This window comes from Barbus barbus, assembly GCF_936440315.1.
Source record: "Barbus barbus genome assembly, chromosome: 32".
NCBI lineage: Eukaryota > Metazoa > Chordata > Actinopteri > Cypriniformes > Cyprinidae > Barbus > Barbus barbus.
The window spans coordinates 14,828,439-14,855,365 of NC_136760.1; the positions used below are offsets into that span (position 1 = coordinate 14,828,439).

The following is a 26,927-nucleotide window of genomic DNA, read 5'->3' on the forward strand; positions in this document are numbered from 1 at the left end:
AGCGTGATTCCTTCTGGCCTGCTGTACATGAGGCCCCTACAGTGGTGGCTCAAGAACAGGGGGGTCTCCTTGAGGGGAGACTCGCTCCGCGCTGTCAAAGTGTCACGCCGTGGTTTCCGTGCCTTAGACATGTGGAGGGACCCTCAGTTCTTGGTTCAGGGCCTGGTGCTGGGAGTTCCGCTAGCGACGGACGCATCCCTCACCGGTTGGGGTGCGGTCATGAGTGGCCACCCTGCCCGTGGTCTGTGGAGTCGACGCCACCAATCGTGGCATATCAACCAGCTAGAGATCCTAGCTGTGTTCCGTGCACTCAAGCACTTCCTCCCGGACCTAAGAGACCGCCATGTGCTGGTGCGCACCGACAGCACGGCAGTAGTCTCTAATATCAATCACCAAGGAGGTCTGAGGTCGCGCCCCTTGTACAGGCTGACGCGCCAGATCCTGGTGTGGGCCCAGGGCAAGCTCCTATCCTTGAGAGCTATACACATCCCTGGGCGTCTCAATGTGGGAGCAGACGTTCTGTCGAGGCAGGGGCTGAGGCCCGGGGAATGGATGCTTCACCCAGAGGTGGTGAAGCAGATCTGGAAGGTCTTTGGCCAGGCACAGGTGGACCTCTTCGCCACTCGAGAGTCAGCGCAATGTCCCCTCTGGTTCTCTCTAGCTCCGCCAGCCCCGCTGGGTCTGGATGCTATGGTGCAGACGTGGCCGAGGCTGCGTCTGTACGCCTTCCCCCCGATCGCTCTGCTCCCGGGAGTTCTGGAGAGAGTGCGCCGGGACGCGGTCAGTCTACTGCTAGTAGCGCCGTTCTGGCCGGGCCGAGTATGGTTCTCGGACCTGATTGCTCTTCTCGACGGCACCCCGTGGCCGGTGCCTGTCAGAAGAGATCTCCTCTCACAGGCAGGGGGGTGCACCCCCGCCCGGAGCTATGGAAGCTGTGGGTATGGCCTCTGAGGGGGCGCAACTCGTAGCTTCCGGTCTGTCAACTGAGGTTGTTGAGACCCTCCTTCAATCCAGAGCTCCCTCTACGAGGAAACTGTATGCCCTGAAGTGGAAACTCTTCACTTCCTGGTGCGGAGACCGCCAATTTGACCCAGTTAACTGCCCAGTTGGTACAGTGCTGGAGTCCCTGCAGGCCCGGTTCTCCGCAGGGTTAACCCACTCCACTACTAAGGTCTACGTGGCAGCTATACCACGCCCTTATCGGTGGCCAGGCAGTGGGCAGATACCCCCTAGTTACATGTTTCCTCCGGTGCGCGGAGGCTGAGGCCTCCTGTACGATCACGTCCCCACGTGGGACCTGGCTGCGGTTCCGAGGCTCGGTGTGAGCACCTTTGAGCATGTCGAGGAGATAACAGATAGACTCCTCACCTCCAAGACCGTCTTCTGGTTAGCCATCATTCTCTGAGGAGGGTGGTCACCTTCAGGCCCTGTCTGCGGCCCCTTCGATGTTGACTGTGTGCCCGGTTCAGCGAAAGTCTTTCTCTACCCCTGAAAAATGGGGTACGTACCGAAGGTTCTAACGGTCGTACCACAGCCGGTCGTACTCCAGGCCCCTGTCCTCCTCCCTTCGGCCAGGAGAAGCACAACCATATGTGTCCAGTGTGAGCACTGGGCACGTACATCCACAGAGCTGCCCTGTGGAGAAAGTCGGACCAGTTGCTGGTATGCTATGGTCCGCCTAAGAGGGGTCTTCCTGCTACGAAGCCCACTCTGAGTAGGTGGATTGTGGATGCTGTTAATCTTGCTTACGAGGCCTCTGGGCTTGCCCATCCGCTGGGAGCCAGAGCGCACTCAACTAGAGGTATGGCAGCCTCAAAGGCCCTTTGGGCAGGTGTCCCAATACGGGACATCTGCGACGCTGCTGGATGGTCCACGCCCCTGACCTTTGCGAGGTTTTACAACCTTGATGTCCGAGCCACTCCAGGCTCCTCTGTCCTTTTGTCCTGACACAGACAGGGACTTGTCAGTATGGAGGCGTTGGTATAGCGTTCCCATAGCGTCTCCGGACGCAGCTCGACGTTCCTGGAATGGAACGACCTAGGTTACGTATGTAACCCAGGTTCCCTGAAGGGAACGAGAGCTGCGTCTCGCAGCCATACTTCCGGCATCCCTGCCAGCGCTTGCTTCATGACATGGAGCTGACGCGGGCGCCGCCTCACGTGCTTATATACTTCCTGGTTGTGACGTCACCCCGCCCGTGACGCTTCGCCCTTCTATTTGGACTGATTACATACGATATTCAGAGCGGAATGACGCTGAGAGCGTTCCCATAGCGTCTCCGGACGCAGCTCTCGTTCCCTTCAGGGAACCTGGGTTACATACGTAACCTAGGTCGTTTTCCCTCATGTGTTTCTATGCCCATATTTGGTTGTTCCTGTTCTCATTGTTTATCAGTTTCACCTGTGTCTCGTTAATTACCTTGTTTAGGTCCTTGTTATTTAAGCCCAGTGTTTCCTGTGTCTGGTGTTATCGTCAGTTTAAACGTCTTTGCTACGTGTGTGTTTCTGTCTGCCCTGTGTAACCCCTTCCTTTGGATTATCATTAAAGACTGTCATTTGTAATTCACCCTCATCTCCGCGTTCCTCGTCTTGTCACCGTAGCAGACTGTGACAAAATTGCAATATATATATATTTTTTCAAATAGTGAAGTTAAAGTCATAAGTTTCCAGAAGAAGTTCAGATACTCAAAATGTACAATACTCAGGTAAATCCTGTTGAGTCCACCTCTGCAAACAGCTGATAAAAACATCACAATAATCCATAAGTAATCCACACCACTCCAGATCATCAATTAACATGTTTTTGTTTGCAAATGTTGCTTGATCTGTGCATATTTTTCTCTTTATTCAGGCAAGATTACTTTTTCACTCGTATTTTAGCTGTAAGTAATAGTTTGAAGTCAAAAATGACTTCAGGACAGATTCATTTATTTTCACAACATTTCGCCTCACAAGGCATTAATTGGATTCTTGTGGATTATGGATTGTTGTGATGTTTTTATTGGACTGTCATTCTGACAGCACCTATTCACTACAGAAGATCTACTGTTCTACAAATCTGTTTCAATAAAGAAACTAATTCATTAATTTTCCATATCTGGGTGAATTAATCTTTTTTTCATATATATTTTCTGTATTTATAACTATATTGTGTTTTGCGCAGGTGTTTCTAATACAACAGCTGGGGGAGTAATGACAAATTTGACATCTTTCTCTTCTGAACAACGTAACTGATATTTCTTTTGGGAAGTCATAGAAACACTTTTGTGGATTTTTTTTCTTTTTCTTTGGCTGTTGGGGCAAATGAGAACACAAAAATTATGTTGTATTAATGAAAACTAATGTAATTGTACAAGAAAAATCAATTACTCAATACCGTGTAAAATCAATAATTTATTGAACAATTTTCAATTTTTTTTTAAATAAATGAATGAAATACATAAATAAACAAACAACCAACATTAAAGATAATGACCAGCAAGATCAAAGGCATTTAGACAGCAAGAACCAAATGAACCAGCCATTTGGTTTTCAGCAGCTAACAAGTTAACAACAATTTTGCCAATACCACCGAAAAGAACAATCATGGTATCTTATGCATGTGATCATCTATATATTACTAAAGATAAACTACACTATGACTAAACACTATTATTTTTCTTCAAGTATGAACGTTCCTCCTTTATCAATAGGCAGTAACATTGTTCGTCTGGTTTCGTTTACAGTACATCAGCACCGACCCTGTGTTTCGTTAGGCAAAACCCTTCACCGCATTTAACATACGCAGTACATTCTTTACCTGTAAAATCCTACCATGAAACATTTACATACATTAATTATTCATTATAGGACACAGCTGAGGAAATCGTTTCAGCTTTCACAACTATGACAATCTTTGATGTGTAAATAAAGTTACAATCCACTACAGTACATATGTAACTTCTAGCACAACAATGGTGGAATCCATGTATTATATGATGTGAGTAGTGGCTACATTATTATTATTATTATTTATTTTTTGTTAGTTGAGGTTAGCCCTGAACTAAGCCGTGTTTCTAAGCCCTTCTAATTATAAGTGAATGTGTAATCTGTCAGTAAAGGCTAACTTTATGCTACAACACATGGAAGAGACTCTAGAAAAATAATGTGTAACTGGTAGTTGGAGGTGATTTTGTTTATCTGGTCCTGAATTTTTATTTTATTTATTTTTTTCATATGGACAGAGCTGGATCATTCCTATTATGCAGTATGCATATGAAGTTGTCCTCATATTTAATATTAGCTAAAATATTTTTAAAGACACTATTAAAAGAAACCATAACATTACAAAAATATTTTTTTTAAATTGTAATTGAAACAAAGATTATTGGATTAAGTTTTACAAGAAAATAGTCTTCCTACTTCTAAATTTCACATTTAATTAAGTTCAATTAAAATTACTTGCCGATTTTTCACCCCGATCTCACGGCAGTTCGTACATATTTTACAAGGTGGCTAATTTGTAAGAATTCGTACGACCTAACTCGTACAAATTCATAAGTTTTTTGCTAAATCGTACGTATTTTACGAGTTGCCAATTCGTATGAATTTGTACAAATGACCTACACCTAACCCTGCCCCTAAACCTACCCGTCACTGGGGTTTAGACAAATCTTACTAAATCGTACAAGTGAGGTTGTACGAATTCGTACGAATTAGCCACCTCGTAAAATATGTACGAATTGGTCGTGAGATAGTGTTGCGATTTTCTTGTAACTGTTTGTAAAATTTACTAGCAATTTCTAAAAGAAAAGTAAAAGTTTCAAAGTAAAAGTTTTTCAGTGTATGATGGAATTCGTTTTGGGGCTTGAGCAAACAAATGTAAAGGGGACCCCAAAACTTTTTTTTTTGTGAGGGGAAACGCAAACATTTTGTGAGCAAACGTAAAGCTTCGAAATATGCATTTTGCTCCTGTCTCATGACCTGTTAAAGGTTCCATATCATTCTGAAACCTATTTCCAAATTTTTGATGTTGTGTAAATCACGAAGTTATAATTCATATATTTCAAGTGCCTGAGTTTTACCGAAACATATTTCACAAAGTCTAGCATATCCTTTTATAGAAATGCAATCGTGCATTTTTGAGAAAGTTCAAATGTACTGCATAAGAAGAACGACCCATCTACTGCGTCCCTGTCCCTGATGTCCATACATAGGGCTGAATCCTGTAAGCTCTTATAATCACAATGATCAAACTGCATCCATTATATTACAATCAACAGTAAGCCCAAACCTCAAGTGCTCTCTCAAGTGTTTTTTGGTCACAAGTTGTCCAATAAACAGGCTTACAACATTACCCGAAATTTGCCTGAATGCAGAATTGTACGATGCAAATTTTACAAATCAATGCATGTGCTCAGAATTAGTGGCATAATGAGCATTTTCCACTTAGATGATTTCATCGAACAGTTTAAAATGCGTTAATGCAAATATACAGTATAGCACCTAAGTGAAAAGGAAAGACAAGAAAAACACTCCCTAATCCTCTTAGTGTTTTAAGATTCTTATGCATCTAACACAGTCAGATCACAACCAAGTCCAACACAGCAGCTTGATTATTAAAAGAAATATTACACCATAAGGAACAGGCCTACGTCACCTCCATAGATTCGATGGCCAGCATTGATTGGACATTGTGCTTCAAACAAAATGCTCATTTAGAGTGGCCTGTTTCATCTTAGCAGAATAGAAAAAAAAGGAAAATAAGAGCTTTAAAAATAAAACAAGAGGGTACGGACTCAAGCAACAGCAGGGGACGTGCTCCAGAAACACCAGCGCCATCGTGAGTGATGTTTATTCAGCACCACATCCTCCTTCTCTCTCTCCTTCTTCACCCGCTGATAGTGATCTTCCTCTTTCAGATACCAGACCGGAGGCCAGCGGTGCTTCTCAAAATATTCCTGGTTTTCTGCTCACATTACAACACAAGGCCAGAATGATATCAAGGGTGAGTGATATACAATAGAGCCTATGAAACAAAATGTGTCCTCTTAAAAGAACAGTTCGCCTAAAATTAAAAAAGTATGTGATTTTTACTCATTTACAAAAGGTAGAATAACATCAAAGCACGGTTAATTTAATATAAAACCCAAATCATAAAAAATTGATACATGAAATAACCATTACTTAAGTAAAATAAAAAACAATAACTTGAAATTATTTTATTTCAGCTAGTTGCTAAGACATCATTTCTCATTCATTTGACTTGATGTACTAACATAACTAAATAAACAAATTAATAAAAAAATCTTAATAATGAAAACTGTATTAAAATATAATATAAAATGTTATTTTTAATACATAAACTATATTAAAATTAAAATATAAATATTAAATAGACGTTTAGAAAAACTACTCAAAATTACAACAAAATAAAATGAACTAAAATTAAAGTGAAAGCTTTAGAATTAAAGTGAAAATCTAAATTTAATTAAAAATGTTAATAAAAGAGCAGCGTGAGAATTTAGCAAAAAAAAAGAAGAAAATTTTCTGCTTTCACTTTAATAATAGTTCAAATTTATTTATTTTTGGCAACTAATAACCAATAAGGTTCCATTCGTTAACGGTGGTTACTGCATTAACTAACATTATGTATTAAGCTTTGTTAATGTTAGTTAATTAAAATACAACTATTTAATGTCAATTCATGTTAATATTACCATTAAGCAATATTACCATTATTTAATACAACTTTTATTAATTATTTAATTAATTATTCAACTTTTGATTTTAGTAATGTATTAATAAATGTTGAAATTAACATTTACTAAGATTAATCAATGGTTAGTTTTAAATGGTTGGTTATTTTTTTTAGCTTATATGGAACCTTTTTGTATTATTTTTTTCTTTTTTAAAGATGTTATATGTTATATTTTAATCACAATATAGTATGTGTGTATGTGTGCATGTTTATGTGGTTTATGAGGACACAAATTTGTAAAATGACATGGGTATGACAGAGGTATTACAATATGAAGGTGGTTTATGAGGACACTGCCTATGTCCCCGTAATTCAAAAGGCTTAAAAAACATACTAAATGGTGTTTTTTTGAAAATCTAAAAATGCACAAAGTCTCCTGTGAGGGCTAAGTTTAGGTGTAGGGTTGGTGTAGGGCAATAGCACACACAGTTTGTTCAGTATAAAAACCATTACGCCTATGGAGAGTCTCCATAAACCACAAAAACCAACATGTGTGTGTGTGTGTGTGTGTGTGTAAGTATGTATATATATATATATATATATATATATATTTTTTTATATATATATATATATATATATATATATATATATATATATATATAAACTTGTATTTGTTTTTTTATTTATTTATTCAAATTAATAACTAACAGCAAATGGATTTGGTGGATTTAATTTTCGGGTTTACTAGCTCTTGAAAAGACTCATATGTGCTCATCATAGCTACTTCTATGTAATGAAACAAAGTTAAATGTTACTGCAGATGCTTTAAATCATGCAGTTCCATCTGTCTCATAATTAAATCTCATAAAAATGCTCTTACCTGCTGTTTTTGACTTGATCTCTTTGCGGTAATTGGCACATATCCTGTTGTAATGGGTGCAGATGTAGTGTAAACACCAGGCAGCGAGTTGATTAGCATTATGGAACTGTCATCAAAACAAGAGAATAAAAAACAAGACGTTAACGTTTGTATGTATTTAGTCTAAATATTGGAATATGATCACTGTAAACAAAGGCTGCCATCTTGTTTTCTGAACTGATATATTGTATGACACTATGAATTCTCACAGCTACTGTCAAATCTTTGAAGGTTGTCGTACAGTAGGCTCAAAGGAAGATAAAATAGCATCAACATATAGTGACTTGTAACACTCACGGTTGCTTCAAGTAAGTAGCTTTGTATGAAGGCATCAGATAAATTGCATATTCTAATTACAGTCATACAGAATGCCAGGTATTTACAGATAGTGGTATTGCTGCTGTTTAATATCTGCTGCATTATTCATCTGAAAAGTCATGCAGAGACACTAGATGTTTACTGGAAACATCCTGTGTTTTTGAATGCTGTTAAATTACAGTTTAAATCATTGAGCCTGGTTCTGTTTGTTTACAGTACTCTATTTGCAACTATATTGTTGCCAGTCACTTCTTTAAGTGTATGTTTATATATATATATATATATATATATATATATATATATATATATATATGCTAAATGACTAAATAAAAAATAAATATATATATATTTACTAGGGCTAGGGAAAATAACACATAAACGCACGCACACACACACACACACACACACACACACAGAAAAATCTGGAGATTATTTATTTAATTAATATGAAATGATGAACATTTTAAGAAGAATTAGCACAATTATAGCAATATCTATTTTTATTTCATGAGGCTACGCTAATGTTTTTAGTATGAAAATATTATGCTAGTTACATGGCCCTCGTCCTGCAAAACAGGTTTCTCAGGTAACAATCCCAAATAAAAAACTATAATTACTACTTTTATCATCAGAGTTGAAAAAAAACATTTAGAGTTATTGATATTGGACATTACTCAGTACTCAGCAAAAAGATGCCATTAAACAAATAGTATTAAAACAGATTTCCTTTATGCTGATTCAAATTAAAAAGGAAAAATCTCCTTTTCAGGCATGACCTGGCCAAGAGGGCAGCAACAAATAACATAAATATAGAAAATATTATAACATCAAACACAATACAGCATAATCATGAATCATAATGTAATTTAATTTGTGTATTTACGATTACAAGTTTTAACATTAGGAGCGATTAATCGCCACTCACCACATCATTAAATAGCACTAATGTTGACATTACAATATTAGCACTACTATTTACATTTACACATTTAGCTAACATGTTTATCCACAATCAATTATCCACTTTAATAACGAAACATTTACCTGAGTAAGCTCTAGATAGGTGAGTACCTCTCCATCGATATCCTGTCCATCTTTAGATGCTTTTACTAACTCGCTCACAGCGAATTGCTCTGAGGAGAAAAAACATCTGTTAAACAGAAGGCACATTTAGATGAGCTGAAAAAAATGATGTAGAAACCATTTTGTACTTGGAAATTGCTAGTAAATTTCACAAATAATTACATAGAAAGAGTAAGAAACACTGAACACATGACATTTTCAAGTAGAAAGACTGAAATGGTATTTTCTAGTTTTATTTACATCAAACTTTAAAACACATTCAAGTTATTTACACTGAATAAAGTTTTGTGATGCTTTCCTACTCTTGCAGACTGTAAATAAACTGATGCACAAAAAAAAAAAAAATGTTTTTTTTCCTCCGGGATGGCACAGGCTACGCAAAACCTGAGGTAAATGGCTGCATCTGGAGTCACAGATAAATTTCAGCCTGTCACCACCACGTCATTAGATGACGTCCGCTGAACAGATTGTAGTGTGTGCCACACAAAGCTCCGCTGAGACGTTCTCTTTTATTTGGCACCTTGACATCACTCGTTGCTAAGCAACACAAAATGAAAGGACTAAAAGGCCTGTTTGCTTTAGATCCGAGGTGGCCGAGCAGCTCTGCCCTGTGCTTGAGGAACGGATGTGTGTTGGTTTGTGTGTTATTCAGAGCGTGTGGCAGAGTGCTCACCTGTCAGGGCGATGAGCCGTGGAAGGCACAGTCTGTTGGCCAGGGTGATTAGCTCCATTGGGTCCAGGTCTGCTATGGGCGACAGCTGATTGGTGTAGAGATATTCCAGCACTGCCTGCATACATACTCTGCTGGTGTTGGGGAATGAGACCTGGCAACACACATGTACATACCTCATTATTCTTCAAACAATCAATTTTGTCAATTTCATCTGATGCTAAGTCAGAGTGAAATCACGTTTACAAGCCATTTACTTCTGAAATGGAAATCGGTGGGATAAAATGTAGAACAAGACTTGACTTTGTCCTTCAGGGATTGATTTCATGGGCACCTCTATATGACAGGTTGTTGGAGAGGTTGAAAAATAAGAGGACTGGGGGATCTATCAATAAGGAAAGTCAGTTAAGAAGCAGAGCGAGTTATAAGTTGCACAAAAAAACCTGTTGTAACCTGCAGATGTTAGCCCAAAGATTTGTTTTTACTCACTATAAACCAATTTGTCAGGTTGATTTAGTCAGACTACTGTACATAACAGTTTGACCTCAATAAAACCAGTTTTATTACCATTATCGGTCAAAAGTTTGGTCAAAAGTTAAAAGTTTTTTATTTTATTATTAATAATTATATATTTTTAAAGCCTCTTAAGTACGGAAGAGGATTAGGGCCAAGCAATAATAAAAATTAAACCACCTCGAGATTAAAGTCTTTAAACAATAATTGTATTTCAAATAAATGCTGTTCACTGAACTTTGTATTCATAAAAGAATCCTGAAAAAAATATCATGGTTTCCACATAAATATTATGCAGCAAAGACTGTTTTTTTTTTTGCAAAGACTGACAGCATTGATAATAATGAGAACCATTATTAATAATTGAGCACCAAATCAGCATATTGAAATGGAGTAATGGCTGTTGAAAATTCAACTTATCACAATAAATCAAATTTTTAAATATATTTAAATAGAAAATAATTTTCAATTATATTGATATTTCACTATATATAACTGTTTTTTTACTGTATTTTTAATCTTGGTGAACTTGATGACTTCTTTCAAAATCCTTTATAAAAATCAATTATTCTGAACTTTTAGTTTTTACAAATATTGTATATAATGTTATTATTACATTTTCTTTTTTTAGATATTTACTGAATTTATTTTTTAGGAAGTTCTTTTTTTGCAATAACATGCACGGATGATTACATGTTGACTTTCATAGGATTTATAGGTGATTATTAAAGAAGTGTAAAACTCAAATTAATAATCATTACATATTTTAATTCAGCCATTATATATATTGTGTATTTATCAGACTCTTGTCAGGTGACCTCTAGAGATGAGACTATTTGGTCTTTAATCTCTATGAAAACTGATGGCCAGCTCACCAGCAGTCCAGCATTACTAAGCACATTTGGGCAGCACACACAGATAGATGCTGCTACGTAACTCATTACATAATACTCTTCAAGGGCAAGCTGTAACAGTAACTTCTCAACACGGAGGTAGGTGCAAAAGAGGAGATGTTTATTTTTACAGGATGAGTGGGAACTGTGAATGGTGAGGTGAGTCGTGAACTTGAGATGTCTTGCAGGTGATGATTCGTGCTTCTAAAGTGTCTTTTCGTGTCTTCAGGTGCTGGCCGAGGCGGTGATGTGGAACACAGGAGAGCGGGGTTATCCAAGGACACACAGGACGGTCTGGAGATGGGGAAGACAACGAGGAAGAGAACAGGAGGTAAGTTTCAACAGGTAAGGAATGCAGAGGTAATACTCAACGGCTGGAGATTGTCGGGGAAGAGTCCACGTTGCAATAACGAGATTGGACGCTGGGTGAATGGAGGTGAGTGCTTTTATGTGGTTCTGGGTGATGATGGTGATGTAATGAACTCGTCAGACACAGCAGGTTAGTGAAATAACAAAAGTGTTTAATAGTGAGTCTTGAATCAGAAGAACTGAGGGGTTCGTTTTCTTGAGGTGAGTAGAAGTCAATGGGGATACAGGAGATCCGTGAGCAGGGATAAACTCAGTTAATGTCTTCTTGACAGGGATGATGACAGCGGGAACCTCCAGCGTGCAGGGGAGTGCTCAGTGTACCTTGATGCGTGTCCAGTGAGTGGTAACCACAACAGTGTCCGTCGTCGAGCGTCAGGATCTGCGAGTGAGGAAGATGAAGAGGAGCAGAACAAGAGAAGTTTCAACAGGTAAGTATCGTCAGGTAGTATACTCAGCTTTGAGTCTTGAGGGCGTCGGTCCTTGTAGTTTACAACAAGATCGGACACTGTTGTGGTTGAGGAGAGTGCTTTTAAGTGTTTGGTGATTGTTCGCTGATGAGGTGCAGGTGCGGGTGATTAGAACTCTGGTGAAGTGGATCGTGGTAATTGGCTGACGGGAGAGCCTGGCCGTTCTGTGACAGTACCCCCCTCTCCACGGCCCGCTCCTGAGGGCCGACCTCGGCGTCGTGGTGGTCTGCCTCGGTTTCATGGGGCTGGGCGGTCAGGATGGTTGGTATGGAATTCGTCCAGCAGTGCTGGGTCTAGGACATCCTCCGTGGAGACCCAGGAGCGTTCCTCGGGACAGTAGCCTTTTCAGTCGACTAGGTATTCCAGTCTACCACCACGGCGCCGAGAAGTCAAGATCTCCCGGACCCTATAGACGGCACCTTCGTCCAAGATGAGCGGGAGAGGGGGCTCCTCGACCGGGCCAGGCTCTGGGGACACAGAAGGGAAAAATGGTTTCAATAACGAGACATGCAATGTGGGATGGATCTTATACTGTGCAGGCAGTTGAAGCTTGTATGTGACCGGGTTAACCTGTTCCAGAATGGCGAAGGGGCCAACGAATCTGGGACTGAGTTTCCGGCAAGGCAGGCGCAGCCTGATGTCCCGTGTGGATATCCATACCTTCTGCCCGGGATGGTAAGTGGGCGTGGCGGAACGGCGGGCATCCGCTGTTATCCGTTGTCTGCGCACTGCCTGCTGCAGCTGATGGTGTGCTGCGTCCCAGCCTCCCTCGCTCTCTCGGAACCAGTGGTCGACTGCGGGTACGTCCGAGGGTTCCCCAGACCAGGGGAACAGGGGCGGCTGGAAACCGAGTACGCACTGGAAGGGAGTGAGTCCAGTGGAGCCCTGGCGAAGGGAATTTTGGGCGTACTCGGCCCAGCCTAGGAACTGGTTCCAAGAGTTCTGGCAGTTGTGGCAGAAGGTTCTCAGGAATCGCCCTATTTCCTGGATTTTGCGTTCAGTCTGCCCATTGGACTGGGGATGATAGCCGGAAGTTAAACTTATGGTCACACCTAGGAGGGAGAAGAAGGCTTTCCAAACCCGGGAGATGAATTGGGGTCCTCTATCCGATACTATGTCCTCTGGGAGACCGTAATATCTGAAGACATGATTAAAAAGTAACTCAGCTGTTTGGAGTGCAGTAGGTAAACCAGGCAGAGGAAGGAGCTGACAGAACTTGGAGAAGCGGTCCACTATCACGAGAATGCAAGTGTTGTTGTCTGAGGGAGGTAGATCAGTGATGAAGTCTACTCCTAGGTGTGACCAAGGGCGATTGGGTATGGGTAGTGGGAGAAGTTTACCGGTAGGAAGATGACGGGAACTCTTGGAAATGGCACAATCTGGGCAGCCCTGAACGAACCTTCTCACATCCCTGGCCATGTTGGGCCACCAGAAGCTCTACTTGAGCAGCGAGAGAGTGGCGTTGGCCCCTGGGTGGCCAGTACTGAGAGAAGTGTGCGTGGAGTAGATGAGTGGTGTGCGTTGGATCCTGGGAACGTACTGACGGTTTGGAGGACAGCCCGGCGGATTGGCAGGTGGAGTGTCGGAGACAACTGGTGGAGAGGTCCACTGAATGGGGCTTGCAATAAGTTCTGCTGGTAGAATTCCCTCTGGGTCCTCGTGATGCTCCACGGAGGTATGAATGCGGGATAGAGCATCCGCCTTGACATTTCTAGGACCAGGACGATAGGAGATCTTGAACTGGAATCTAGTGAAAAATAAGGCCCATCGAGCCTGACGAGGGTTTAGCCGCTTAGCATCACGAAGGTATTCGAGGTTTTTATGATCCGTGAGAACTATAAAGGGATGCGCTGCCCCCTCCAACCAGTGTCTCCACTCTTCCAGAGCGAGCTTGATAGCGAGTAGTTCTCGGTTGCCGATGTCGTAATTTCTCTCCGCCGGGCTGAGCTTCCGAGAAAAGAAGGCACATGGATGGAGCTTGGGAGGCGTCCCCTGCTGCTGCGAAAGGACCGCACCTACTCCCGTGGTGGAGGCATCTACCTCGACTACGAAGGGTAACTCGGGGTTCGGATGGACGAGGAGAGGTGCAGTAGTAAAAGCTTCTTTCAGCTGGTTGAACGCCTTCGTGGCACAGGTGTTCCAGGACAGAGACTTGGTTCCTCCCTTGAGTAAATCGGTAAGTGGGCTGGTAATGGAGCTGTAGTTGGAGATTAAACGGCGGTAGAAATTTGAAAAGCCTAGGAAGCGTTGGAGTTCTTTGATGGATGTGGGTAGTGGCCAGGATGTGATCGCTTCCACCTTCCTCTTGTCCATGCGAATGCCACCACTATGGATTACGTAACCGAGGAAATTAACAGAGGATTGATGGAAGATGCATTTTTCTGCCTTGAGATACAGTTGGTATTTCCGAAGCTGGCTGAGGACCTCCGCAACGTGGTGGCGGTGTTCGGCCAAGCTCCGGGAGTATATTAAAATATCGTCGATATAAACGACCATGAATCGATGCAGATACTCCCGGAGCACCTCATGCATAAACCCCTGGAAGACAGAGGGGGCGTTGACGAGCCCACAGGGCATCACCCGGTATTCGTAGTGGCCAGTGGGTGTCACGAAGGCTGTCTTCCATTCGTCTCCTTCTCGGATGCGAATGAGGTTATATGCGCTGCGGAGGTCCAATTTGTTGAATATGGTGGCACCGCGGAGTTGTTCCAGAGCTCCCGGGACAAGAGGAAGGGGATACCTGAATTTGATGGTGATTTCGTTGAGTTTACGGTAGTCTATGTAGGGTCGCAAGCCTCCGTCCTTTTTGGCCACGAAGAAGAAGCTGGAAGCAGCAGGGGAGGTAGATGGTACAATATACTCTTGTTTGAGTGCCTCCTCGATGTACTCCTCCATGGCCTTCTGTTCAGGTAGAGAAAGGGGGTATATTTTACCCCGTGGTACTGGCTCACCCGGAACAAGGTCTATGGCACAGTCCCATGGCCGATGAGGTGGAAGTTGGGAAGCCCTTTTGGGGCAAAAGACGTCGCTGAAGGAGGTATAATCTGAGGGGATGTCTACTGATTGCTTCTCAATGAGACTTTCGGTGGAGGTGGCTTGGAGTGGTATGGGTGTAGGGACTCAGTGTACAGGACGAGGTAGATTGGGGAAGCACCGAGGGAAGCAATTGTTACCCCACTTCAGGACGTCTCCTGACTTGCAAGACAGTGTGGGATCATGGTTCACCAGCCAGGGACGGCCCAAGATGACGTCCACTGTGGAGCCCTCCAGAATCAGCAAATGGATCGATTCGTGATGAAGTTGGCCTATTCGGAGCTGTAAGGGTTCAACACAGAATTTAACCAAACGACGAGTAAGGGGTGTACCTGTTATGGTTTGGATCTGGTAAGTGGTTTCTGTGGCGATGGTCGAGAGGTGGAGCTGTTTGCAGAGATTCCCGGAAATTAAGTTCCCCGCGGAGCTGGAGTCGAGGAGTACGGTAACTGTCAGAGCAGTGGTATCCGTGATCAGTTGGGCATGAGTGGTTAAGGGGTTCATTTTGGGAATATAAGGCCGAATTCCACTCACCATCAGCCGTGGAGGACGAAGGGGACATGCCAGGATCATATGACCGTTACCACCACAATACAGACACAAACCATTCATTATTTGTCGCTGTCTCTCTGCAGGCTCTAGACGATGCATATCAGTTTGCATGGTTTCTGGAGGGTCTCTGGCCGCTGGCTGGTGGCTGGGAGGAGTGGCAATGGCAGTGATGGTCGCTGGATCTGGTTGGCAAGCTCGCATCCGATTCGAGCAGCGGATCGCTAACTGGATGAATTTTTCGAGCCCATAGGTGTCATCATAGGCCGCTAGATGTAATTTTAACCGGGGGTTCAGCCCTTGGCGAAAAGCAGTCAGTAGTGAGGGCTCATTCCAACCGCTCGCGGCCGCGAGGGTGCAGAATTTAAGGGAATATTGGTGGATGGTCATTGAGCCCTGCCGCAGCTGATACAGTTGTTCGCCCACTGAAGAATCCCCCGGAGAACTACTGAACACTTCACGGAAATGGGCCAGAAATAGGGTGAAGGATTGGGTAGCGGGACCGGCTTGATTCAAGATAGTCTCTGCCCACTTAAGTGCGGGACCCGTGAGTGAAGTTACAACAAATGCAATTTTGGCTTGATTAGTGGTGAACATCTGTGGATGTAAGTCAATGGTGAGCGAGCATTGCAAAAGAAAGCCATTGCACTCCTCCGGATCACCTGAGTAGGGCGCTGGTCGGGCCATGGGACTGGCGTACATTACCGGTGAAGAAGAGCTGGTGATGGTGTTGACAGGAGTGGATGTGGGTGCCGCTGCTGAAGGTGAAGAAGGACTGGTGAGGATTCTCTTGAGGGTGTCGACTAGTTCCTGAAAGGGGTCAGTGGCACTCATCCTGTATCCGATGCTGGTCCGATCTTCTGTAACAGTAACTTCTCAACACGGAGGTAGGTGCAAAAGAGGAGATGTTTATTTTTACAGGATGAGTGGGAACTGTGAATGGTGAGGTGAGTCGTGAACTTGAGATGTCTTGCAGGTGATGATTCATGCTTCTAAAGTGTCTTTTCGTGTCTTCAGGTGCTGGCCGAGGCGGTGATGTGGAACACAGGAGAGCGGAGTTATCCAAGGACACACAGGACGGTCTGGAGACGGGGAAGACAACGAGGAAGAGAACAGGAAGTAAGTTTCAACAGGTAAGGAATGCAGAGGTAATACTCAATGGCTGGAGATTGTCGGGGAAGAGTCCACGTTGCAATAACGAGATCGGACACTGGGTGAATGGAGGTGAGTGCTTTTATGTGGTTCTGGGTGATGATGGTGATGGGGTGCAGGTGCGCGTGATCAGAACTCAGGTGAAGTGGATCGTGGTAATTGGCTGACGGGAGAGCCTGGCCGTTCTGTGACACAAGCACGGTAGATTGCTGTGTTTTGCCGGGGTAGTCTAACCACTCCAAAAGAGAGTGCAAAGAAAAAGAGGCACGCTCTCACGGATTTCAGCAAGAACTAAAAGTAGGACGATGTCTAAAATATATCTGTCCCAATTGTTACACTTGCATGAAATGTCAGAGCACTAAGGCAAAAAGAAAACAAAAAACAAAAATGGCCATCATGTATTGAGTCACTTGTGCAAAGATTAACCGTAGAGGAAAACAGATCACTGTCTCTGAATGACGTCTGCTTTTCCTCCTTAGGGATGAAACTCGGTCTGCTTTATTCCACCTGTTAAGGAGGAAATTAATGAACAGTGCCACAGATGAAAGCATCTATTTGGACAGTGGAAACAGGATTAAGTGTGCATGTGGCAGCTGTGGAATGAGCAAAAATCATAATGTTTGCTTCAAACAGCAGGAAGTATCTGTATAGATTCTGCAACTTAGCTCATCAATTATGCATGTAAATGGCTATAAATGGAAAAATATGAGGCTAACTGTACTATAAGTTTATCATTTATACATTAATAAAAATGTATGACAAAAATGACAAAAATATTTTTTTAAATATTGTAAAAATTGTATATTTCAAAAATAAATAAATGTGCACTAAAGTATAGATTAAAAATTCCATAAATCTCAATATACAGTAGGAAAAATAACTTGTGAAAACTAAATCTAATACTGAAACAAAATAAAAATTCAGTTTCCCAAATTCCCAAATAAAGTCCCGAATGAACAATTACTACAGCTAAACCATTGATAAAAAATCAATGAAAAACAAAATACAAATGAATGACACAAAAATTACATTTCAAAAATGTAATAACCCTGCTATATTGTGAATAAAATATCTTGTAAGACAAACACCATGCACTTCAAAAAGGTTGTGAGAACTGACACATTATTCATCACTGCAGAAATAGATTTTCAAAACGTCACATAAGAGACACCAGGATGAGACTATATTTTAGTTATTCAAGAATTTGGTGCAATTTGTTGGCAAGCCAGTGTCTGTAAAATATGTCAGGGCGCATCTATTTGAGTATGTAAGTGCATGTAAATGTCTGAGTGGTGTGACCTTGTACCATCTGCTTGAGAACTGGCAGACTCGTTAATGCTTAGGACGAAATAAAGATGTTCTGTAGGCTTGTCAGCGCCCTAACTGGAGCTTATTAAACATTGTTTTCACACTCACCTCGTCATTTGCACTCTCCATGAAAGAGCCCCCAAATAAGGCAGCCATCCAGTCACAGCTAGAGATCAGTAGTGGTTTGTGGGCGTTAATGGTGCCATCATCCAACCTGAACACCACATCTGCAAAGAGAGTCCAAAACTGATGAGAAACGGCATTTTACAAAGATATCTTTCAACTAGAATAAGCATATTTCAGGATGCTGTTGCAGCAAATAATTAAAACTTATTTTAAAGAGACTGTGTTTCTTACTCATTCAAAGATAAAATAAACACATCTTGGTTCCTCAATACCTGTGAAGTTATTCTTGGCGAGACACTCTTTGATTCGGTTGGCCTTTCTCACATGGAACGCTTTTGTGATCTCTTGATTCATGAAGCCCTCATTGTTCATGATGTTCTCCACCATCATCCTAAGATCAAACACTTCTAGGATCTCTGCGATCTGGGCGATCTTCATCAGGTCCTTCTCATTCTCATCCAGCTCACCAGTGTAGAGGAAGCGTAAGACAGCACTGAATGGTCCGTGGTGGATGGAATGATCCATCTTGACGACAGTCATAAGAGCTGGTGCACCTGTGACCGGATTGATCACGTTCTCCTTGTGGATGCTGTGGAAGGCCTTGCTCCATGAGGCCAGAGACAGTTTGGTGCGCCGGTGCACCCCACTGAAACTCATCATCTTGAGGGTTCCGTCACTCTTGGATGCCCTGAGCGAGCAAGGTGAAAGATTGGGGAGGACGGTCACGTCCTCTTCCGTGTCCAGGCTTAGTGTGCGCATAAGTTGATCCCGCCCGTGACGCTCAGTTACCACCAAGCACTGGGACTCATCTGAGAAGTCCATATGAAAGAGGTCGAAGAATTTGGAGGATGAGGTAGACAGGTAGATCCTGTGGGCAAACAAGTGGACGTGTTCCTGAATGATGAACATTACATCAGCACACAGGGGGCTCTCAAGAAGCTGCTTCGGGCCATCCCGGTTTTTGGCTGGGCACTCAGGGATCTTAATAAGTGGTGGAGGAGCTTTGGGTGGAAAAAATGGTGCCTGCAACAGTGGCTTTTGGACCTTCCTCAGGTGGGACTTCCAAAATTGTAGGTGGCGTCTAGAAATGAGGGCTGCTCGGATGGCATTATCAAAGATGTCCTTGATGCCAAACTGATCGAAAACACTTGTCTCATAGTATGGGATGCCAAGCTCTTTGGCGACCTCCCTTCCACTCTCTGGAGGCAAAATATCTCCAGGTTTAATGGGCCTGTGAGAGACAAATAAATACAATCAGATCTTGCGGTAATATGGCAGCGCTCCTGGCAAAAGCATATGTGAATTCCTGAGAAGTTGTTGCATGGGAATTGTCAAGGAATATCCAAGTTCCAACTTATTGGATTCAGAAGAACAGGGGCTTTAGTTGCTAGTACCTTGATAATGGTCGCCTAGCTCGATTGACTGCCTCCAGGTCAGCGTAGCGCAAGTCCAGCTGGCAACCGACCAAGATGACAGGTGTGCGAGGACAGAAGTGCTTGATCTCGAGGTACCACATGGTTTTAACATGGTGTAGGGAGTTGGGGTTGGCGATGGAAAAGCAGAGAACCACGACGTCAGACCTTCGAAAGTAAAAGTTGAGAAGTAAATAGAGTAACTGTCCAATGCAAACTAATCTGTTTAACAACACAGGGTAAGACACCACGTAACACGCATGCTAACAGGATTTTAGGCCAAGAGTGTCGATTGTGACAGGTGCCAAGCAGTATCCGTAGCAAACCCACAGTCCTTCAATGTTTGGTGGACATGCAAAACCTGCAATCTCAATGCCAGCCTGACATTGACCCGTTGACAGCACGCAAAAACATTGCCTTTAGTTTACACAAGTCTGATGCCGGAGACCACAAACTCCTTCGGCAATGCTTTTTTGTTTGGCTGCCTCTGTGAGGACTAGAACAAACATGATCAACAAAACAGACGAAACAAAAGCACAAAAAGGATGACATGCAGACATTCTGGCGCACTGCTGGCATACCTTCCTGTAGCAAGATTAGTACAAAGTCTATCCTGGGGAGGGGGGCAACACCTGTCACCACACGAATAAGTGAATAATGTACGATCACCCATTTGACATCATCCAAAAAAGGAATCGTGCATTTCTTGCTGACTGGGCAAGCAAAGGTCTCAGCTACCACACCACACAGTTGGCAATGCAGAGAATTATGGAGATGTTAGCAGGCTTGAGGACTTACAGTGTCTCTCTTATGTTTCACGGGCTTGCATAAAGATCATAGGAGCCCTAAAAACAAAAAGAGGCACAGAACAATGCTACATAATAATTGCCTTTGTAGTCAACAACAGTTCAGGGAAATCCATCTGAAGGAGAACAACATTACAGCCAGAGTCTATAATGACAATATAAGTCCAAAGGGACAGTAAACCAGAGTTTGATATCAAACAGCTTTTAAAGTTAAAGATATGCTTTGATATGGCACTGCATAGTCCCAATAATTGCTAGGCTAAAGCCTATCCTGTCCTCAGTGATGTTGCTGAAAACTAAACATCTCTGGTCAAACTGGGGCTCTTGGCAGATCACCCTATAGAGCTCTAGAGAAAAGCCTGTTTGATGTTAAGCCAGAATCAATGCACTTCTGGTAAAACGTGTAGCATTTATTTGGGCTTCAGAATCTCTTGGCGAGTCAGCGTGGTTGCAATTGCCCTCTCAATAACTCAACAATACCTCCCCTAACCTGAATAAATGAGAGCAAATCAGCATATAAACAGCAATCATCTTTATTAACCTTACATCAATCCAGGGAGTAGAACACTCAATGTGTCATTAATTAGCAATTAAACAAAACACACTATCAGAAGGAGTCATTTGTAAAATTGCTACATCCAAAAAAGTATTTGTCTCCATTAGGTAAACTCACATAGACTGATTGCAGTGAAGGTTGTATTTTCTCAATGTCAACAATGTCAGCTAATCACCCAGATTTATGACTTCTGTTTTGCAGAGCTGTTTCTTCTCGTTCATCACTAAATGAACCAGTCACTCTCAGCAAGGGCTGGGAGATATGCGAGTATGTTTAAGTGATAGAGATGTTGCTATTGTGTTTCTATTAGTGGGCAGGAGTGCAGACTGCTTCAAGTGTAAAAATATGCGTTCTACTGTCCAAAACAAGCCAGGATTAGGAATAGCTTCTTAATCAGGGGTGTTTGTTAGGACACGTCAAGCAGAGTTGTTGTATATTTGGTTTGGCTATTTGACTCTAAACTCTGGATGAGACACTCTAAGCCTATGCTCATAAAGCAGAACACACACTTCTTACGCTTCTATTTGGTAAGTACAGGTTTAGAGAGGCGCAGTACCTTGGAATCTCATTCCTATAAAATTACAGATTACTTCTAAAGGCAATAGAGTGCACCTGTCACACATCAAAGCCCTGAGTAAAATGCCTAGCGAACATTTAGAGGTCATTCTTTGAGTCTGAGCTACGCTTTATGACTTCAGACCTCAGTGCACTGGTTTTATTTTTAGGATGCAATAAAGCAGGGAGGAATAAAAATATAATTCTATTGAACAAGACTGGCCCAAAGTCAAGGAGCAAGGCATGCTTTCCCGACAAGTCAGGTGTATCTGATTGAAATAGTCTAGTGCATCTGGATTGGGACTGGTCTAGCGCTAAATCACAAAATATTCTTTCACATAGGGTAAATATGCAGACAACCCTTCTTTAGGTTTCTAAAATCTCCTTTCAGACTGTCAGAGGGAAGAATTAGGTCATTCTTATGCTGTTAAACACCATCTGTTAAACAACTCCAAAAGGACACTGCAGGAATATAATTTCTTCTAACAGGGATTTTTGGAGTGTGTCACATTCCCCTCCCTAGCTAGTGTGAACCATGAGCATGAATTTGGGTGCTAACAATCCATTAAGCATTGGAACACTGCTGTTCCTAAATTACCTTTGACATGACAAAAAATATTGCTGTATAACAAGCCATGAGCAATATTCTTCTGATATCATTTCTGGCCACATTAAGTAAATATAATCATCAGCTGATGCTCTTTTTTATGGATTCTGGGAATTTTTAGGGAGTAAACGTTTCAGTGCATTTTAATGAATTTAATTCACTAGACTAGGACACTAGTGCGCTACTAGTGAAGTAGGGAGTAGATTGAGACAGCCTAGGTTTTTAACATTATAAATCAAGATGTTTCTACCATCTATTTCTAAAAATTACAAAAAAAAAAGTTAAATTAAAAAAGTGAATTGGGTTTGGCATATTATGCATGACTGATAACACCAAGCAAACTCTTTCGGTAAAACTGTCCAGTAATTGACCTTGAACGAAGTAGCAACAATACAAACATGAATGCTTCATGCTATGCATTCTAAATTTCTTGTAAATACATCTGTGAACATAACATAATTGAGATTAATTATGTTGCCGCCAGTACAAACTCATACCAAAATGAGAATGTTTTGTTTATCCTGCACTGAAAATGTCAGAAAAGAAAACATAAAAGCAGTGAGCATGTGATGAACGCAAAGAAAGACCTCATTAACCAAGTGCTTGACACAAAATGGCCATGAGTTAACATAACAGTGTTCAGCTGTCCTGTTCGGCCCGCATTCAGTTGCAAATAGCTCAGTGTCTGATGTCAGAGCAAATGATGAAAGCATCTGATGGCAGGATGCTTCCTGTCTTTCTGTTCAGTAAAGTGGTGGCATTTGTGAACTGAAGAAGCAATTAAGATTTTCTCTGGTAATTTGTTAAGATATTTTCCAGAGAGCACTGTGAAATTTTCTCATGCATACCCTTATATTTATGATATTTTCAACATCGTAGTTTAATCTGAATCACATTGATTGCCATAATAAATAAAGGAATATAATGCAATTCATTTCATTTGAAAAGGAATTAAAGGCATAGTTTACCCAAAAAATGTAATTAAATACATTTATTTTTTGAGGAGCACAAAAGAAGACGTTTAGAATAATGTTCACACCCTTCTTTTCTATACAATGAAAGTGAATGGTGACCAACAAAAGTATCATAAAAATCAATATAACTTATGTGCTTTAAGTCTTCTGAAGTCATACACTAGCTTTGCAAATGCACATATTAAAATTAGTAAGTTGTGATTGGTCATGTGACACGCAAGAAGGGTCTGTGTACTTTGTGTTCAATGGTGTGTTTTTTTTAAATACTGAAAGCAGAAAAATTTGAAAACGCTACATTTTTCATTAATTAATAAAAAAAAATACAAGGATTTGACTTGAAAATGTATAAAACAGCTTGGATTTTCAATATATTATTATTGAATATTTGGTGACCGTTATTCTGTTGCACAGAACTGAAAAAGAACTGATGTTGGTACGAAATTATCTTTGGTTGTGCTGTCAGTGAAAAGGGACATTTTATGCCGGCCCACATTTGGAAAATGAACTGAAATTAAATATTCAAGTTATTTATCCATTTTCTACCCTTGAATGTAAAAATGAAAATCAATCAATCTTCTTTTATATCAAAAAGGACATTTTCACAATTTTATGCTTTCAGTTTTAAATAAAAAATGAATAAACGCAATGTACATGGACTATACAAGGACATACATGGACCAAGATGCATAAAGTTTAAAAACAATATATTTGATATTGATTTTCTGAGCGATTTAATTGTATTGTATGACATTTTGCCTTTTTAGCTTAGTCACCTCTGGTCATCATTTACTTCCATTATATGGAAAAGAGCAGCTTGAACATTCTGCTTTACACTTTTCATTTCGAGTTCCCTGGAAGAAACTCCTATGGGTTTCAAATGATGAGGGTGAATTAATAACCAAATTTTCATTTTTGGGGAAACTATTGTTTTAAGCTTGCACCACTATTACAAAGAAATTGCAAATCAAACAGAATCTGTTCATACCTCCCGTAGGCGAAGCGTCTGTCTTTGTGATGGTCTCCAAAGGTGTCCCATAGCCGGAGGGACACGCTTACATCATCCACAACGTCTCTGGAACGTTCTAAGACCTGTGAGGAGTCATAGCATTATTCGGCTTTTACAGCAGCACCTCTGCCCCGGAGCAAAGAAGGCTCCAAAGAAGGTGTATTTGATCTTTTTCTGTAATCTGTTTCCCTGTCGGCTGAAATTTAAATGAATCCTGAAGGAAACAAATCTGGGTATCATGCACTCATTATCTCCAGCCTTGGGCCTGACGCAATGCCATGATAACGGCAAGGTAAATTTAATTGAGGGAAGATTTACCTCTTGACAGACTCTGTACTGGTCGATGGCCCAGACGGTGGGTACATGGGTGGCCAACAGCTGGTACTGGGTCAGGGTAGTGTTGCAGGCCCGGGCACAAATAAGGCGAGTCTTCCCCACGGCATTGTCTCCAACAACAACACACTTGATGGTCTCTACATTGGGTCTTTCGTAGTCCATGTTTAACTTGAGTACCCTACGAAAAAATTTATTATTTTGCGAGAATTCATAACGGCGCACATACATACTGACCAAAGGAGGGATTTCATTTCAGATCTATTAAATCAGAAGCTGCAAAGAGCATTGACCTTGCTGTGGGTCAATGAAACCTCAATATAATACAGGGCTTCTTCTTTTCACATTCCTAAAATAGTTGCCCTATATTATAGCAACATCTTGTTCCTGCTGAACTGGACAAAACCCAACCCATATGACTTTCTTGTCAGATGCAGTGTGTATGACTATTTTATAAAAAAAAGAAAAAGAAAAAAGATGTTTGTCATTTTTTATTTATTTATTAATTTATGTAAAGAAAATAAAATGTAAAAAAAGTGTTTCAAAATGGTTGTGTGTGTAATAACATCTCTGGCTCTGAATAATAACACTAACAGTAAAGGTCATCCATGTGATTTTATTACTTAATATTAAAATCATACAATAATTTTTCACGTCTTAATTCCTAGGGAACATTTTATTACATAATACAATATTAAATTACGGATAAAGCCTTTAATCACTCCAATTAGTGAAACAACTGGAGACACAAATAAAGGGCATTATGCAAAATGCAGCATCATCTCTAGTTTTCACCTTCACACCTTCAATACATCTTCAGCTGGATCTTTTTTTAAATGGAAGGTGTAAAAAAAAATTATCTGAAAAATCATCTTAATACACACTAATACCTACATTTCTAAACCTAAAAATTCAGTGTCAACATGATGTTAATCGGTATATAAACTTATGGTTTAAACACTGAAGTGAGGTATCCATTCATGCATCTCTATTCATAACATCTCTAGACTCTAGGCACTCTATAACTAACACACAGTCTTATCCACTCATCTTTTATGTTGAAATCTCTTTATATACAGTGTAATGACAGACTAATTGGCATTTTTTAGTGTCTTTTCCAATGTAATTTAAACTCTAGGTCATTGTAATCAAATAATGAATCTTAGCTGGAATCAGTTCAAATACTGAGCAACACATGCATACACACAAAATTCACTAAAATTGGAAACTTAATTGCTGTCTTAAATGATTTAAACCAAAGCGGTGCCAAGGTTGAGTGCCATTTTTTTTCCAGCCACTTCCAATTGCAGATGAATCCAAGTTAAAACAAAGTGGAAACTCATCAAATCAAGTAGAAATGGACAAGGTAAATGTAGCATACTTTAAGAAACGAATTTAGGCTATGTCATAATATAATGATTTTTATTTATAGCACATAATCTGAAGTGTCTGTTGCATTTAAGTTTGAACTAAATCAGAGATATGACGGTGCATAAGTCATATACATAGAAATGTAATATGCATGCATGCAAGACATTATTTCTAGCTCATCTGACACAAGGTTGATTCTTTATTAATATTAATATAAATAAAACCAGGTAATTTAGATGCTACCACAAGAAGCAGAATTATGGATCAAATATTTTCAGCGCTGAAAATGCAAACAGCAAGGTATATGAACATGCAAAGCAATAGTTTTTTTTTAATCACTGATGTAGAATACTGACATTACTCCATAATTTCATAATAAACCAAAATGTAGATCTAAAAAACAACACATCGTTGTCTCTTTGTAAGAAGTTAATCAACTGTCCTACTAGGGTGCATGATGAATTACATAAGGACACCACCCTGCAAACAAAAAGCATGACACAGTGGACACATGCATACGTACCGTGTCTTTGTGATGTGTGTGTTTATTGTTGTCAGAAGTCAATTCAGTATACAGTGACTGCAGCTTGCTGATGCTATGAAAGAACAAACGCTCGTCGCTAGCTGGGCATATGCTGCAAAACCATCTCCTAACCGCCACTACGTCCCCGTCTGTGAGCAAAAAAAGTTAATTCCTATATATATGCAAGCGTACAGACTGATAGATATGCGGGGATAGAGTCCTTCCCGATCGCGAGGCTGTTTGAAAGAATCATCATCTGTCGCGAGTCAGATGCGGCTTCCATTGTGACGTCATAGAGCCGATGCTATTAATAGCGCGCGCGTACGATTTCATTCAGGAAAACAAGGTGCCTCATATGTGCTGTGAGCCAAAGAAAAGCAGCAGCTAGTTCTTATTTTCAGTGAAACCCAAAGCGAAACGCGTTCGTTGAAAATAAGAAGGTGTCTTAAAATGCAATTACTCCTTTGACTTAACATGTGACTGCATAAGTGTCAGTCACTGTCGAGGCTGGCAGCCATTTAAGATCCGGCTGATCTAATTCTGTATAACACTGAGGCTGTACATTTTGAAATGTATACGTATTTATGTTACAAGCACAGTCAGATGTGCACACTTCATTTCCTTACACCCTGATTAGATGCTAAATGACTGCCATCTCTGTGGTCTACTAATTTGAATCCAAATAAATAGATTACCATCAACTCAT

The 26,927-nt window shown here is 41.1% G+C and overlaps 1 protein-coding gene across 1 annotated transcript; it reads right to left on the bottom strand.

Annotated features, from left to right (window-relative positions):
- Positions 1 to 4,217: 4,217 nt before the first annotated feature.
- On the bottom strand, positions 4,218 to 26,479 carry LOC306852771 (rho-related BTB domain-containing protein 1-like). The gene is made up of 10 exons (XM_079389839.1): positions 26,222 to 26,479; positions 24,313 to 24,508; positions 23,974 to 24,077; positions 19,473 to 19,658; positions 18,351 to 19,309; positions 18,061 to 18,179; positions 9,672 to 9,822; positions 8,960 to 9,048; positions 7,559 to 7,664; positions 4,218 to 5,946 (listed from the first exon to the last, which is right to left on the bottom strand). The coding sequence occupies exons 2-10, from the start codon at positions 24,490 to 24,492 to the stop codon at positions 5,777 to 5,779; spliced, it is 2,064 nt and encodes a 687-aa protein (XP_079245965.1). The 5' UTR covers positions 24,493 to 24,508; positions 26,222 to 26,479; the 3' UTR covers positions 4,218 to 5,776.
- Between the last annotated feature and the right edge of the window lie 448 nt (positions 26,480 to 26,927).